General features: G+C 45.1%; 1 protein-coding gene across 1 annotated transcript in view; it reads right to left on the minus strand.

Annotated features, from left to right (window-relative positions):
• Positions 1–15,081, minus strand: part of COL4A5 (collagen type IV alpha 5 chain) — a 72,518-nt gene extending 57,437 nt beyond the window's left edge. Inside the window, exons 1-4 of the mRNA XM_044682884.1 lie at positions 15,011–15,081; positions 13,985–14,074; positions 9,456–9,605; positions 6,471–6,569 (exon numbers count right to left, since the gene is read on the minus strand). Of these exons, the coding sequence (XP_044538819.1) occupies positions 6,471–6,569; positions 9,456–9,605; positions 13,985–14,060 (325 nt within the window). The 5' untranslated portion in view covers positions 14,061–14,074; positions 15,011–15,081. The remainder of the gene's footprint in view (positions 1–6,470; positions 6,570–9,455; positions 9,606–13,984; positions 14,075–15,010) is intronic.
• Positions 15,082–15,921: the final 840 nt, after the last annotated feature.

A 15,921-nucleotide genomic window follows, 5' to 3' on the forward strand; every position in this document is an offset into this window, starting at 1 on the left:
GAGAGAGAGAGAGAGAGAGAGAGAGAGAGAGAGAGAGAGAGATAAGAGAGAGAGAGAGAGAAAAAGATAAGAGAGATGGAGAGAGAAAGAGAGAGACAGAGATAGAGAGAGACAGAGAGATGGAGAGAGAAAGTGGCAAAGCAATGTCTGTTATTCCTGGCACTCAAGCAAAGAGTAGAGAGCTGGAGCTGGAAGGGGAAATCTGAGGCCAGCTAGTCCAGCCCCCTCGTTTTGAAGAGAAGGAAACTGAGGCCCATGGAGTAGAAGACACTTCTCTAGGGTCACAATGTGGGATTTTGGATCTAGGGCTCGAAGTGACCTGTGAGACCAGCTAATCCAGCCTCCTCATTTTATAGAGGGAGAAACTGAGGCCTATGGAGGGGAAAGGACTGGCCCCAAATCATAGAATCATAGAATTAGAGCTAGAAGAGATTCCAGAGGTCATCCAGTCTGACCTCTTCTTCATTTTGGAGAAAAGGAAACTTTGGTCCAGTGAGGTATGGTGAGTTGGCCACAGTCTCAGAGGGAATAAGTGTCAGAAGTGGGACTTGAACCCTCTCTGTTCTGGAAGCCTGGGGAGGGAACACTTGCACTAGTCAGGAAGCCATGTGATAGGAGAAAGGGGCCCAGATTCTATGCTCCAGAGTTGGCTGCTATTTTCTTCCATCACCCCTGAGTCAGTCTTCCTGAGCACCATGAGATGACGGGCTTTGAGCAACTGCTTCCCTAGGTTTCAGTCTTTAGGGCTTCTGTGAATTAGACTGAAGCACATGGAAGGGTGGTTGCTAGAGATCAGCACTGTAGAGGCGTTCTAGATACTCAAGCAGAGATGGAAACCGAGAGGTAAGGAAGGAGGAGTTGCATCATCCGAGGTTAGTCTGGTGAGTTGCAGAAGCCTGATTTCTTTCACCACTCTTCTTCTACTTGCCCCTCCATCATTTTCCATGACCCTGAGACACGGTCCCAGACACCACCTCCCCTATTTCGTTCCGTGACTTGGTGGTATGGGTGGATTGGGGTTTCTTCCTACCATCTCTGCAGATCTGAGAGGGCAAGTGGGAAGAGGTTGAGAAGATGACACGGCTACCTTTCTGTCACAAAGTTAGACGTTCAAAAGAAGGGAGAAGATGGGGAAAGGTGTGGTGTCCACAAGCTGGTCACGTTGGCTACAGAGTAGGTGGCTGATGTACTCAGACCAGTGATGGTCAACACAAATAAAAAGAGGGTTGTGCACATAAGGCGCCCCGCAGGCCCAAAGTGACTTAGAAAATCACATAGTAACATTAGCTATGTTTTATTGTATTTTGATTTATTTTGTTGGCTATTTCAAATTACATTTGAAAATGCTTCAGGCCACCCTTGGGAGTGTTCAAGCTTGGGCCACATGTTTGACACCTCAGACTTGGGCTATGTTTTCCGGTGCAACCATTATGGAGGTAGTTGCTATGGTAACAGCTAGGAACAAGAGGAAATTCTGAGACCCAGATAGAGAGCAGATATACAAGCTGTGCACAGGGCCTTTGGGAGTCGTCCTTACTGGAGAGAGTCAGGTCTGGGGCAGAGAGGGATTCTGGGATACTGGAACTAGCTGCTTCCAAAGAGCCAGATTGGCTGGTGAGGCAAAATGCAAACAAGCTCCCCATCACAATGTTTTCTTCTCCTAACTGATGTTGGCTCCCAGTCCCTGAAAAAGGGTTCTAGACATGGGACTCACTCCTTCTCCTAATCTTTCTCCCACCTGGGGAAAGCAGAAAAGGCGGCGAAGAGAAGGGCCCATTTCCTCATGATTTTTATCCTATACAATGAAATGTGTGTTGCCATAGGGTAAAGTGCCAATGCAATGATAATAAAAATGGAGGGTCACGAAAGACCTCAAAGTTGAAGATGAGGAGTTGAGAGCAGTCGTAAGAATCATTCCTATTTTAGCAGACTTACTGCAGAATTCTGTATCATACCCTAGAATTCAAAACCTGGGATAGAAAGGGCTTCCTTCTTGCCCAGCTCTTTCAGGCTATGTATACAGTGTATCAGTGGATAGAGTGCTGAGCTTGGAGTCACAAAAAGCTGACTTTAGGGCAGCTGGCTGGCTCACTGGATAAAGCACTAGGCCTGAAGACAGGAGGTCTTGGTTTCAAATCTGGCCCCAGACACTTCCTAGCTGGGTGACCCTGGGCAAGTCATTTAACCCCCATTGCCTAGCCCTTATCACTCTTCTGCCTTGGAACCAATACACAGTATTGATTCTAAGATGGAAGGTGAGGGTTTTTTAAAAAAGAAGACCTGAGTTTAAAATCCAACCTCAGACACTCATTCCCTGTGTGACCCTGAGCAAGTCACTAAACCAATTTGCCTCAGTTTCTTCAGCTGTGAAATGGGGATAATCATAGCACCTATCTCCCAGGGTGGTTGTAAAGATAAAATGAGATATTTCCTAAGCACTTAGCATTGTGCCTGACACATAGTAGGTGCTATATAAAGGTTTATTCCCTCCTTTTCCCCTTCCCTTCCCCACCAGTAACTTAGTCAACTAACTTCTCTAGGCTTCAGTCTCCTGACATGTAAAATCATGATATTGGACTAGCTGGCCACTAAGTTTACTTCTAGCTCTAAATACAGGTGCACCAGTAAGGCTGTGATCCCAAGCCTAAGCTTGGATGGCTTGAGCTACTTATGGACAAGCCTAGAGAAGGTGCCCCTCCCTAGTCTATCAGTCCTTCTAAAGGTCCCTTTGCCTGGAGGTCTGCAAAAAGCAGAGACGTGTCAAGTATAAGCTTTAATTCTTTCCAGAGCTCCCAAAGCATCACTTGAGGAACCCGCCTAGACCAAGTCATCATGGAGGCCAATTTCAAATTAGGCCCCCAAAGTCACTAAATTATGAGTGCTCTTTAACCGAACTATAAAGGAAGAGGGAAAGAACCTATAGGGACACAAACCGTTAACGCAGCCATTTTGGGGACTACTTACTGAAGGACCATTAACTAAGGAGCTTTCATCAATGGAGGAATGGCTGAACCAGTGATGGTATATGAATGTGATGAAAAACAATTATGCTGTAAGAAATGATGAAAGAGATGGTTTCAGAGGAACCTAGATGGCTCAGTGAAAAGAGGGCCAGGCCTGGAGAGAGGAAGTCCTCAATTCAAATCTGGCCTCAGACACTTCCTAGCTGTGTGACCCTCAGTAAGTCACTTACCCCCAACTGCCTAGCCCTTGCCGCTCTTCTGCCTTGGAACTGATACATAGTATTGATTCTAAGATGGAAGGTAGAGATTATTTTAAAAAGAAAGATATTTCCAGAGAAACCTGGAAATAGTTGTATGAACTGATACAGAGCGAAGAGTGCAGAACCAGGAGGACCATTTATACAGTTACAATATAAAGTCAAATAACTTTGAAAGACTTAGAAACTCCGAAAAAATGTGATGATCAATCATGATTTCAGATAATAGCCACCTCCTAAGAGAAAGCTGATGGCCTCAAAGATGTAGAAATATATATATATATATATATATATATGCATATATATATAATGTATGTATATATACACACACACACATATATATATACATATAATTTTGTTAGAAAGGTTTTGTTTTTCTTTTAAATTGGAGGTGGAAGATAGAGAAAAAGAATGTTTGTTAGTTGAAAAATAAAATAAAGGAAAAAAAGAGAAATCCACCAAGTACACGTCTGTAACTACTACCATGCATTTTTTTTTCACGATAACCTATAAACTGTAAGATCAGATCTGTTAAGTATTTTGATCCTGAGCATGTGGGGAAAAGATCTGGAAATATCAATACTAATACTAAAGGAAAGAACCAAGACAGACAGGGTAGAGGCTTCAGTGCTGGGTATGGGCTATAGAATTTATGCTTTAATCATTTTATCCATGGAGTTTTAAAATTGCCTGTAGCTTCTGTGTCCTTGTGGAATAGGTTGTAATTACTTTATATCTGACACCTAATTCTTTTCTTTTGAGGTCTTAGGGTTGCTGAGGTTTTCATAAAGCAACCATTCTGCCATCTTGATGGTCACATGATCTGTTTGAATACTTTTAGTAATATTCCATTTCATCTCCTAGATTAATTTCAGTGTGACCCTTGCAGCTGTCAGCTTGGCAATGAGGGGAACAGTTTAGTCATTTACAGGATGAGTACCCTCTCATGACCAGTGGAAATACTGCAGTCTTTTAGGAAGGTTATCCCACACATGGGCCAGAGTAAATTTGATGAGATCCCGAGACTGGTATGGCACCTGGAGCCAGAATGCTGCCTGGTAAGCAACTAGGATATTGCATCTCCTTGCTGGATAATTAATACCGTGACATGCTGTCTTCCCCTAGATGAGTGGTTCCCAGACTTTTTTGGCCTCCCACCCTCTTTCCAGAAAAAATATTACTTAGAGTCCCTGGAAATTAATTTTGTTTTAAATTTTAATAGCAATCAATAGGAAAGATAAATACACCTGTGGCCATCACCGCTCGCCCTGGATCGCTGCAGCACCCACCAGGGGACGGTGGTGCCCACTTTGGGGATCACTGCTCTAGATTTAAGGAAGTTGAAGACATTGAAGACATCATGGAAAGGGCTACCAGGCTTACAGATGTGAGGATTCTTTTTGAAATTAAATTTTTAAAATGAGCAAATATCTATTTTTCTCTCCCTCTCACACCCTACCCCATTTAAAAAGAGAAAGAAAATACTTGGAACTACAGATGATCCCTGTCTTGATCAGAGTTCATACAGCTTTCAGAGTTGCTTGTTTTTTTTATAGTATTGTTGCTATTGTATAAACCAGGGGTCGGCAACCTTTTTGGTCGTGAGGGCCATAAACACCACATTTTTTTAAAATGTCATTTCATGAGAGCCGTACAGTGCTCACAGTGCCGCTCCTGTAACAGCGCCTGGAAAAAATGGACTTTGTGGCTCCTGCAGAAAGAGCCATATCTGGCCCTCGAAAGAGCCAGATATGGCTCGAGAGCCATACGTTGCTGACCCCTGGTATAAACTGCTCTCCTAGTTCTGCTCATTTCATTCTTCAGTGGATTATAGAAGCCTTCAAGATTGTTTGTCCATATAATATTGATGTTATAGTATAAATCATTCTTCTGGTTTTGCTCATTTCACTCAGTATCAGTTCATGCAAATCTTTCCATGTGTCTTTGAAATTATCTTTTTCTTCCTTTCTTACAGTGCAGTTGTATTCCATTATACTCATGTGCCACAATTTGTTTAGTCATTTCCCAGTCCATGAGCACCTCCTCAGTTTCCAGCTTTTTGTCATCACAAAAAGCATTGCTACACATATTTTGTACAGAAGGGACATTTCTCTCTTTCGTTGATCTCTCAGGGGTCTAGGCCTAGCAGTAGTAGTGGTAGGCTGAAAGACATGCACTGTTTGATAACTTCTTGTTTATAATTCCTAACTGTCTTCCAGAATACTTTGGATCCACTGATAGGTCTACCAACAGAAGAACTAGAATTATTTCTTTTTGGTCCAGATTTTAACTTTTTTTTTTAATTTAAAATTTTCTCTCCCTCATAAGGGCATGGATGCTCCATCTAGGGATTCTCATCTAGGGAATTTTTTCCCCATGTGTCTGAGTTTCAATCTGGAGGACAGATCACCCTAGAAGCAACGGTATGTGAAGAGACATTGTCTTGGGTTTCACTCTTCTGGGCTTCCTGAAAATAGACCTGATGGGCCAGAAGTGTAGTTATTGGAAATGAGCACCGTGATGGTGGCCCAAATCCAGGAGCAGAGAAGGTGAGAGGAGGAGGAGTCCTAAGAGAGCTAGCTCCTGTGACTCTCATCGCCCTGGGAAGTTGGAAGGAAGACTGGCTTCTTTCATGCCTCTTCCTCTGCCTTCTAAGGTCCATAAGCCCGAGCCAGGGTTCCAGGCACACTTCCTTCCTTAATCCTTTCCACGAGCTGAGAGGTGATAGGAATTCTCCCTCCCCCTCCCCAAGTATCTGAGATGGCAAATAGGAGGAGATTTAGGAAATGGCTCGAGGTGAAGGATCCCATACCAGAATGCCTTTCATTTGTTTTCACTATGTTTGAGCACTATATTTGAGCATCTGGCTTAGGGCAGGGGCCACAAAGGCCACAGGTGTCCCACAAAGCATCAGTGACCAGCTTGTTGGGAGGTGGAACACTGCATTAGATCATGTTGAATTCTCTAAACTACATCCCAGGCAACATGTGAAAACAAACACCTTGCTCCGATTGCCTTTCTGATGCTCCCCATGCCCTGGCAGCCACAAAAGAAGCAACCAACAATGGGAAAAACCAAACGACACCATGTTTCTTTGGGTCAATAAACAAAGCCACTTGTGATGGCTCCTGGCATTTCAGAAGAATCCAAGGCTCAACATCATCACACAGGTCCAACACTTCAGGGAAACTGTGTCTCTGGTAGGAAAAAAGAGCTGGATCCTTGGTGAAGTCCCCACCATGGTACTCACCCGATGGTCCAGGGGAACCTGGCTGTCCAGCCAGCCCAGGTTGTCCTGGGTCTCCAGGAATACCTCGAGGACCTCTTGGACCCAACACACCAGGAATGCCTTCCAAGGAAGAGGAGAAAAGAAGAAAGTGAAGGCGAGGCCACAGACCCATAAATGACATCATCAATGCAAGTCACTTCATTTTGGAGCTCAGGATGAAGGAGAAAGGAGGATCTTTCTTGTCATGGGCCAGACTGTTAACAATGGAAAAACGACTTTCCTACTCAAATCTCTCCATCCAATTTTATCCAACAGCCAATAATGAAAACACTAAATTGGGGTGGGGGAAGGAAAGGGCTGAGAATAGGCCCTGGCCTTCCACTTTATTGGAATAAGGAGCTGCCCTCAAGGCAACTTCTACCAAGGTGGATCAGCACATTCCCTTCCATTTCAGAGATTTCCAGAGCCGCCTGGAGTACTATGCGGGTAAGGTAACATAGCTAGGATACAGCAAAGGCCAGAGTTGAACCCAGACCTTCTCAACTCCAAAGCTAGCTCTCTCTCCACTAAGACAGGGTGTAACTTGTGTTCAGTGAGTAGTAAATTGACTTTAATGATGCAGTTGTTCCCTTGCCCTATTCTCAGGGGACTCCACCAAGGACTGTTGAGAGCCTGCCAAATTAGAATTGCATTTAGCTGCATATATTTGGTGAAGGGATGTCCCGGAAAGACAGATGGCACAGAGCTGCTGTACTAGCGCAGCCTCTCTCTTACATTTGGCAGTCCACTACCCTGCAAGTTAAAGGCTGGCAAAGGCCTGATAGCAGACGTGGAGAGCTGGCAGGAGCTCAGAGGCTGGCTCACTCAACCCCTTTATCTGACAGAGGAGGAAACTGAGGCCTAGGGCAGGAAAGAGACTTGCCCATGGTCATAAGGGTGGAAGAGTAGAATTCAAGTCCTCTGATTGCAGGGCCAGTGCCCTTCCCACATTTCTCTCTCTGTTCCCTCATGCTGGTTGCTGTGACAACTCTAATCTGTCTCACATAAACCTGGTACCTTGCGGGATTTTGCACAATCTGGAGGGGTCGTGACATAACGGCTCCCATTCTACCTTGCGATCTGCTTGTGGAATGGGAGAGAGAACAAAACACAGGGAAATGCTTCTCATGAGAAAATCTGGGAGGCAGTATTAGGGAGGGGAAAGAGTCTGTGTGTATGTCAGAAGTCCTGAGTTCTAGTCTTCCTTCTGCCAGCAATTACCGTACGTATGGCCCTTCTTTGGACCCCAGCATCCTCTTCTGTAAAATGACCGGGTTAGACAATGAGCCTTCAATGGTCCCCTCATTGGTTCAAATATAATCTGAACTCTTTCCCCCACCCAAATTGGAGTCATTCATTAGTGAATTGACTCCTTATTGGTCTCAAAAAGAATGCTCTTTACCTTTCAATTAAGAAGCTAGGTGGCAGAGTGGGGGGCAGCTGGGTGGCTCGGTGCGTCGAGAGTCAGGCCTAGAGACGGGAGGTCCTGGGTTCCAATCTGGCCTCAGACGCTTCCTAGCTGTGTGACCCTGGACAAGTCACTTGACCCCCACTGCCTAGCCCTTACTGCTCTTCTGCCTTGGAGCCAATACATAGTATTGATTCTAAGACAGAAGGTGAGGGGTTAAAGAAGAAGCAAATCTATAAAAGGAATAACACATGTACAAATATAAAAGTAAACAGAGAAACAAAAAAGTGCTGTAGCCCAGTGGATAGTGCTGGGCCTGGATTCAGCAAGACCTGAATTTGAATCCTGCCTCACTTACTAACAATGTAACCCTGAGCAAGTCTCTTAACTGCTATTGGCCTCCCTTTCCTCATCTGTTAAAAAAATTGAGCTAATAACAGCAGCCACATCTCAGGGCTGTTATGAAGATCAAAGGAGAGACTAGGAAAGGCCCCAAAAGTCTCATGCAGTTGCGCGCTATTCAAGTTTAGATCTACATTAGGACTTTTGGGATACCCCACATGTAAACTGCTTTACAAACCTTAAAGCGCTATAGAAATGTTAGTTATTATGAAGACTGGAAGGGAGTAAGCTGTATTGTTACAGATATTACATATACACATATGTAATAACCGAAAAACTCAACTCTAAATATATATAAGTAGAATGGAGGGCAGCTAGGTGGTGCTGCAGTGGATAAAGTGCCAGGCAGCCTGGGATCAGGGAGACTCATCTTCCTGAGTTCAAATGTAGCCTCAGATACTTCCTAGCTGTGTGATCCTGGATGAGTCACTTCACTCATCTGCTTCAGTTTCCTCCTCTGGAAAGTGAGCTGCAGAAGGAAATGGTGAACTGCTCCAGTATCTCTACCAAGAAAACCCCATATGGGGTCACGAAGAGTCAGACACAACTGAAAGAACTCAGCCACAACATTACCTAGAGTAACAAAGGAGATAATTTGCATATTGTAATCAATGGAGCTCATTTGTATATGTATTTTTAAGTCCTTATCTTCTGTTTTAGAATCAATACAAAAGAGGCAAAAGAATGGTAAGGGCTAGGCAATGGGAGTTAAGTGACTTGCCCAGGGTCACACAGCTAGGAAGTGTCTGAGGCCAGATTGGAACCCAGGACCTCCCATCTCCAAGCCTAGTGCTCTATCTGCTGAGCCACCTAACTGCCCCTCGAAGTATATTTTTTTACGGTTTGTTTTTGCTTAGAGGAGAGGGTACTTTTGGATTAGACCTATAATTCCATGGGTATAAATAAGGAACTCCAGGTGATGAAATTCCTTCTACCAATGTATGTCAGCTCCTGCTCTGCAATTTGAGAAACTAAGAATGCTGCCAAGACAGCACTGAGGGGGTAAGGGACTGGCCCAGGGTCACGTAGTCAGGATGGGTCAGAAACAAAACTTGAACTGAGGCCTTCTGGACAGCCTCACCTGGTCTTAAATCAAAGTCATGAAATTTCTCATTTTGAAACCTACTCTCCTGGCCTAGTTGACTCTCTTCCCTTACCTGGTGAGCCCGGTTCTCCTTTCTCCCCCTTTATTGTCAGACAGTTTGGATCCACTTGTCCAGGGGGACCTGGAATCCCAGGTTCACCCCTTCCACCTTTTTGTCCTACAGGACCAGGAAATCCTGCCTGACCTGGCAGACCATCATCACCTAGAACAGGCACAGAGACAGACTCAATGTGTTATTGAGCACCTCTCCACAGCATGGATTGTAAGAGGTATATGTATTTTGTTCATGGTACAAATATATGCACACCCATTGTTCATGGCATGTATGTACATCATTTGTGGTCCCCATAGATTAACACACATGCATGCCAATACACAGGCACAGACCCATGTACACATTGTTCTGGAGTGTTGGGACTCACACCTCTCACCCAAGATCCCTCATATCCCACAGGCTTCTAGGGAGTTCACAAACTGGCCATTCAGACTCCCAAACAATACCGAATCTTGCTGCCCTTTCTCATCATGGCTCCCCTCCACTGGGATCCTTGACTGGGAAGGAAGGAGATTGTTTTTCTGCATTTTCTGGAACGCCCCCACCTGGCAGATACACGGATTGTTCAGAATGTGGCAGGCACCGAATATGCTAAACAGGATCCTCAGTTTAGAGCAGTGATTCCCAAAGTGGGCGCCACCGCCCCCTGGTGGGTGCTGCAGCGATCCAGGGGGGTGGTGATGGCCACAGGTGCGTTTAGCTTTCCTATTCATTGCTATTAAATTTTTTTTAAATTTAATTCCCAGGGCGCTAAGGAATATTTTTTCTGGAAAGGGGGCAGCAGGCCAAAAAAGTTTGGGAACCACTGATTTAGAGCAAGAAGGGGCTTGTTAGATTGTCCAATTCCTTCATTTTACAGATGGAGAAACTAAGGCTCAGGGAAGGAAAGAGACTTATCCAAAGTCACACGCAGGATCTTCAATCTAGAGCAGGAAGGGGCCTCAGAGTTCAGCTCCTCCAGCTGCATTTTACAGAAGCCCAGAGAAGGTGACTTGACCCAGTTTGCCCGGGCAGTTAGTGGGGATACAGATGAGATTTGCATCCAGGTCCTCTGACTCCAAAAGCATTCTCTTCTCCTCCTATTCCTTTGTCCTCCTCCTCCTCCTTGTCCCGGGTCATTTCCTAACCTAATATTCTCTTTACATTCTTGTAGAATGTAAGCTCGATGAGGGCAGGGGATGTTTCATTTCAGTCTTTGTGGTTCCAGTGGCTAGCCCAGTGCCTGGCACATCTCCAACTCTTCAGGGAGTTTTTCTCAGACATCCAGCTGATTAACTATCAAATCTATTCTTTCTTTCTATGCATGCCATCATTCTTATGCATCCCTTTCTCTCCATCCCCCACAGCCGGCACCCTGGTGCAGGCCCTCATCACCTCTCAATTGGATAATCACAATCATGTTCTCACCAGCCTTCTTGCCTCCAGGTCTCTTCCCTCTCAACATGTCCTCCACTCAGACTGCAAAGTTATTTTCCTAACATACAGTTGTGATCATGTTACTCCTGTACTCAAGAATCTCCCAAGGCTCCTTACTGCCGGCAGGATCAAATACAACCTCCTCTGGTTCTGCACAGATTTGTTACTTCCTAATCTTTAGACTCCTCCTCTTCACCCAAATTATTCCATCTCCATCTCTGTGCCTCTCTGCTGACTGTCCCCACACCCCATACCTGCAATGTTCTCGCCCCTCACTTGTGTCTTGGAATACTCAGCTTCCTTCAAGACTCAACCATACTCTGTAGGAGGGAGGGCTTCTTCCCCCCTCTGCTAGTATTCTCCACCACCGCCATCATCTCAACTCTTTTCTACGTGTACCCTGGACACATACCCATTGTCTTGCCTATTCGAATGGGAGCTCTTTGAGGGCAGGGGCTATTTTTAGGGCTTCGTTCTATCTCTAGCACCTAGCACGATGCCTAGTAAATACTCCGAGCCCAATAATAGTTGCCTGATCAATTTCTCAGGCTCCTCATCAGTGCTACAGTCTCCTCACCTTCCTTCCTCCTCCTTGCCTTCTCATTCCTCCAAGATGCCCTGTGTCAGCCCAGCCCACTCAATGGAGCTCTCTTTGGGGTCCTCCCATACTCTGAGGGCATCCTCTCCAGTGCCCTCCCCAGAACCCGGCACTGTGTCCGGCAGCTTCGGCTTATTTGGGACGCTAGCCATCTTTTCCCTCTGGTGATCCTCAACTTGGGCCTCTAAGTGGTTAATTATCAAAATATATTTGAATGACTCTTTAAAGCTAATGGGATTTGGCAATGACTGAGAAGGAGAGATTTTCCAAAGTGCCACTGGAATTCACACAAATTAAGGAAATGTCTTTATGGCAGCTTTGCAAAAGGGAATAAATATGTGTCAGAAAATTTTAAATATTTTAAAAATCACACTCTCCAGGCCCTAATTAGGCTGTGAAATAAATTAAAGCAGCAGCAGTACATGAATACTCACCTTAAGTGAGTGGCTATTTCAAGCATTACGAAGGGCTTAAAATGCCAACTAGAGGCGGCGAGTTTGTATTTGATAGCAGAGCAGAAGATCAGCATTAGCCCTGGGGTTTAAGAGTAACGTTTTGGTATCTATGCACACGGCAGAATGGAGGCAGGGACTTGAAGGCTGGGAGACCAACTGGGAGGTCTGGTCGATAAGAGAATCCGAACTAGGGTGGCTCTTACGTGAATGGAGAAAAGGGAGCGGGTCTGAGAGACATTGAGGAGGGAAAATGAGACTTGGCAACTGATGGGAAGGGAGGGGACGAGTAAGGATGAAGAGGCAAGAATGCCACCTGGAGTTGTAGACCTGGGTGACCTGAAGGATGTTGTAGCAGGTTGTGGGGAAGGAGAAGATGATGAGATCTATTTCAGATGTGATTTGATCATTTGAGATTCCTACAGGGCAACCAGTTAAAAATGTCCATGGGACAGCTGGGTAGCTCAGTGGATTGAGAGCCAGGCCTAAAGATGGGAGGTCCTGGGTTCCAATCTGGCTTCAGATACTTCCTAGCTCAGTGACCCTGGGCAAGTCACTTCACCCCCATTGCCTAGTCCTTATTGCTCTTCTGTCCTGGAACCGATATACAGTATTGATTCTAAGATGGAAGGTGAGGGTTTTTTTTAATGTCTACAAGGCAGTTTGTGATGTGAGACTGGAGTTCAAGAGGGAGATGATGGCTGGATAGGTCAACTTAGACCAAGGACAGAGCTTTGTAGTTTACTCATGCAGAAAGAATGGAATATGAAGGATTTTCTAGCATAGGAGAATGAGAAGGAATGACCAGAGAGATAGGAAAAGAGCCGAGAGAGTCTTGTCAAGGAGGCCCAGGCAGGACAGAGTATCCTGAGAGGAGAGTGTGGTCAACAGTGGCAGATGCCGCAGAAAGGTCAAAAAGGACACCAGAGAACTGAGAAAAGGATTCTGGGTTCGGCAATTAATTAAGCAAATTAAGCAAAAAAAAAAGATAACCTTGGAGAGAGCACTTTCAGTAGAGTGATGAGATCAGGAATCAGACACGAAAGGAGTGAAAAAGTAAGAGGCCAAGAAGTGGCGTCAATGAGCGCAGGCAGTTTCTTCTATGAGTTTGGCTATTGAAGCGGTTAGAAAAGAAACAAAGGAAAGATGATATTGAGAGGATGCCAAGATCAACTGAAGATTTTCCAAGGATGAGAGGGGACTTGGGAATGTTTGGAAGCAATAGTAAAGGAGCTAGCGGGTAAGAGGTAGAAAACGAAGGCAGGAAAAGAGATCCCAGAAGAGTTGAGTTCCTAGAGAAGATGGGAGTAGATGGGATGGAGGATCAAAACAGGGAGTCTGACCATGGCAAGAAGAAGGGCAACTTCTTTGTTCAAGCCTAGAGCAAAAGATGAAAAAAGTGGAGAATGTTGCCGAGGGCTTGTGAAGAGTAGGAATCAAAGAGAAGAAGAAGTTCCCAAAAGATGGTTTCACTTTTTTTAAAGTAATGTCTGCCTGCCTTCATGCAGTTTTATGTACCAACGAGAGGGCCTTTGCCATTCAGGTCCCACATTTGACTTTGACTAAAAATCACATTTAAAGACATTTGGGATCTGCATTAATTTTGCAACAAAACTTTCATATCCAACAGAAAGAAACAGTTCCTGTCCCTTCAAAAAGCAGGTGAAGCAAATTCCCCGTGCCTCCACCATTGCCCCTTGCCTTGACATAGTATGATAAAAATTTCTCTCGTGTTTCAGGTTCTCAAGGGAGGGAGAACACACCTCCTTTTTAAAACAAAATTAATTTATTTATTTTGCCTATTTTGCCACGGTGACATGATTCATGTTCTTTCCTTCCACCCCTCCCGAAGCCAACGAGCAGTTCCACTGGGTTACACATGTATCATTGTTCAAAACCGACTTCCATATCATTGATATTTGCAGCAGAGCGATCATTTAACGCCAAAACCTTAATCACATCCCCATCGAACCACGTGACCAATCATATGTTTTTCTTCTGTGTTTCTACTCCCACAGGAGAACACGCCTTTTTGAACAAAACATGCAGCCAAATATTACCTTTAAAGCCAGGAGCACCACTCCTGCCGGGAACTCCTAAAGGTCCTGGTGGTCCTGGAGGCCCCAGCTTCCCCATTTCACCTTTGGTTCCTAGAAGCAGTGAATGAGCAAAGTTATTCTAGACAAAACCTCAAAGAATGTCTGTGAGGAATTCTCAGTTGCCTCTGATCTAAGAAGGACATGGGAGGAACACAGATTTCGAGGCAAAGATCATCTGGGGAACCCCTTCCCTCTCCTTTGCAGAGAAGGAAACATCAAGTTCTAGAAGGGCCCTTCGAGGTCTTGGAGGCTAATTCCCTCAACTCACAAAAGAAGAAACGGGCCAAAAGCTGACTAGCTCAGGGTCCCAGAGGCAGGCAATGATAGAGACAAATGAGAAGATCATTTAATTCTACCTGCTATGGAGCCAAAAAAGAAGGATGTCTCTGGGCCTCAGTTTTCCCATTTGTGAAATGAGAGAGGTTGCCTTGAAAGTCAGATATGGCAGTTTAAAGTTCCTACTTAAGCCACCATCACTCTACTAGTGATAAGTTCATTGAGTCCTTTGTAATTGCAACAGAAAATGTTGCTATAAAACCCACTTGGAATCAGGGAACCAAACCAAACCAAAATCCAGCACTAAACCTATAATCTTATGTGTTATTTTAGATGAGTCACTTTACCTCCCTGGGCCTCAGTTTGCTCTTCTGTAAAATGAAGAGGTTGGTCTGGATGACTTCTGAGGTCCCTTCTAGATTGAAAATTCGATTCCAATGTATGGTCCAGAGAATGTTCCTTCCCCTCTCTGGACCTCAGTTTCTTCCTCTGTAAAGTGAGGAGTCTGGACTTGCTGGCCTCTGAGGGCCCTGCCAGCTCTCGATCTCAGATCTCATTTCACAAGGCATTCCCACTCTGCTCCCTAAAGGATCCTTTCTTACAGCCAGCAACGTGCAACACCAGAGGCAGAATAAAAGCAACTCCCCCCACACACACACCATTAGGATCAGCAATAATTTGTGGTAATCAGAGAGAAACATTTTTAATTACCTGAAGGCCCAGGGGCACCATCTTGTCCTGGGGGCCCTGGGAAACCCGGAGGCCCCACGATGCCAGGTGTTCCGGGGTTGCCTTGATGGCCTCTCTCCCCAGGGGGCCCTGGGACATCGAAGCCAGGGGGTCCTGGGTCACCCTTTCTGCCTGGGTCTCCTGGCAAGCCTGGATGATAGAAAGCAAATGCCATCAACCTTTGACTTGAGTAAAGATTCAGACTTATTTTCCAGTAAAGGACCTCTCCCAGCAAACCCTGACAAAACCCTGCCCAGTGTAAACCCAGGCCAAAGGCAGCCTTATTGGGGGATTCGGGAGAAAAGAATGATCTCAGAATCACACATTTCGAGTTTCAAGGCCATGTATAAGGTTACCATTTCTTTCTAGGACACGTTACTATAAGTCCCCACGGGATTCCTGACGACTGGTTATGTTAACAAAAAAGGCACAGGACACGTCCGTAAGTTTCCCCTAATACGAGGAATTCAGAGAGTGAATTAAGCCGCCCCAGCTGAGCGACTGACATAACGGCCACAACTGCGGGAGGGAGGGAAGGGGGGAGGAGGACATTCAAAGACATCAGAGTTTAGATCAGTTCGGTGACCAAGCTGGATTTCAGAAGGCTAATGATGAAGTAGGCCTCCCTCTTCTGGGTAGAAAGGTGGCAAATTTGTATGCTGGTACAGTCAGGGTAGCAGGAAGTATGGCTTAACTGGAATGCTTTGTGACAAGGGAAGGATGGGAGCTAATTGGGGAGGAACAACAAGGTTTTAAAAAAGCATCAGTAATAAAAAATAAAATTTCTTCTGAATGTTGTTCTAATAACCAAGCTTGATCCTAGAGAAGAGGCAGGAAAACAAGGCACCTCCCTTCTTTGGAGAGGTGGGGGGTTAGGGGTATTATATATTACA

Source organism: Gracilinanus agilis, chromosome X (genome assembly GCF_016433145.1).
Source record: "Gracilinanus agilis isolate LMUSP501 chromosome X, AgileGrace, whole genome shotgun sequence".
NCBI lineage: Eukaryota > Metazoa > Chordata > Mammalia > Didelphimorphia > Didelphidae > Gracilinanus > Gracilinanus agilis.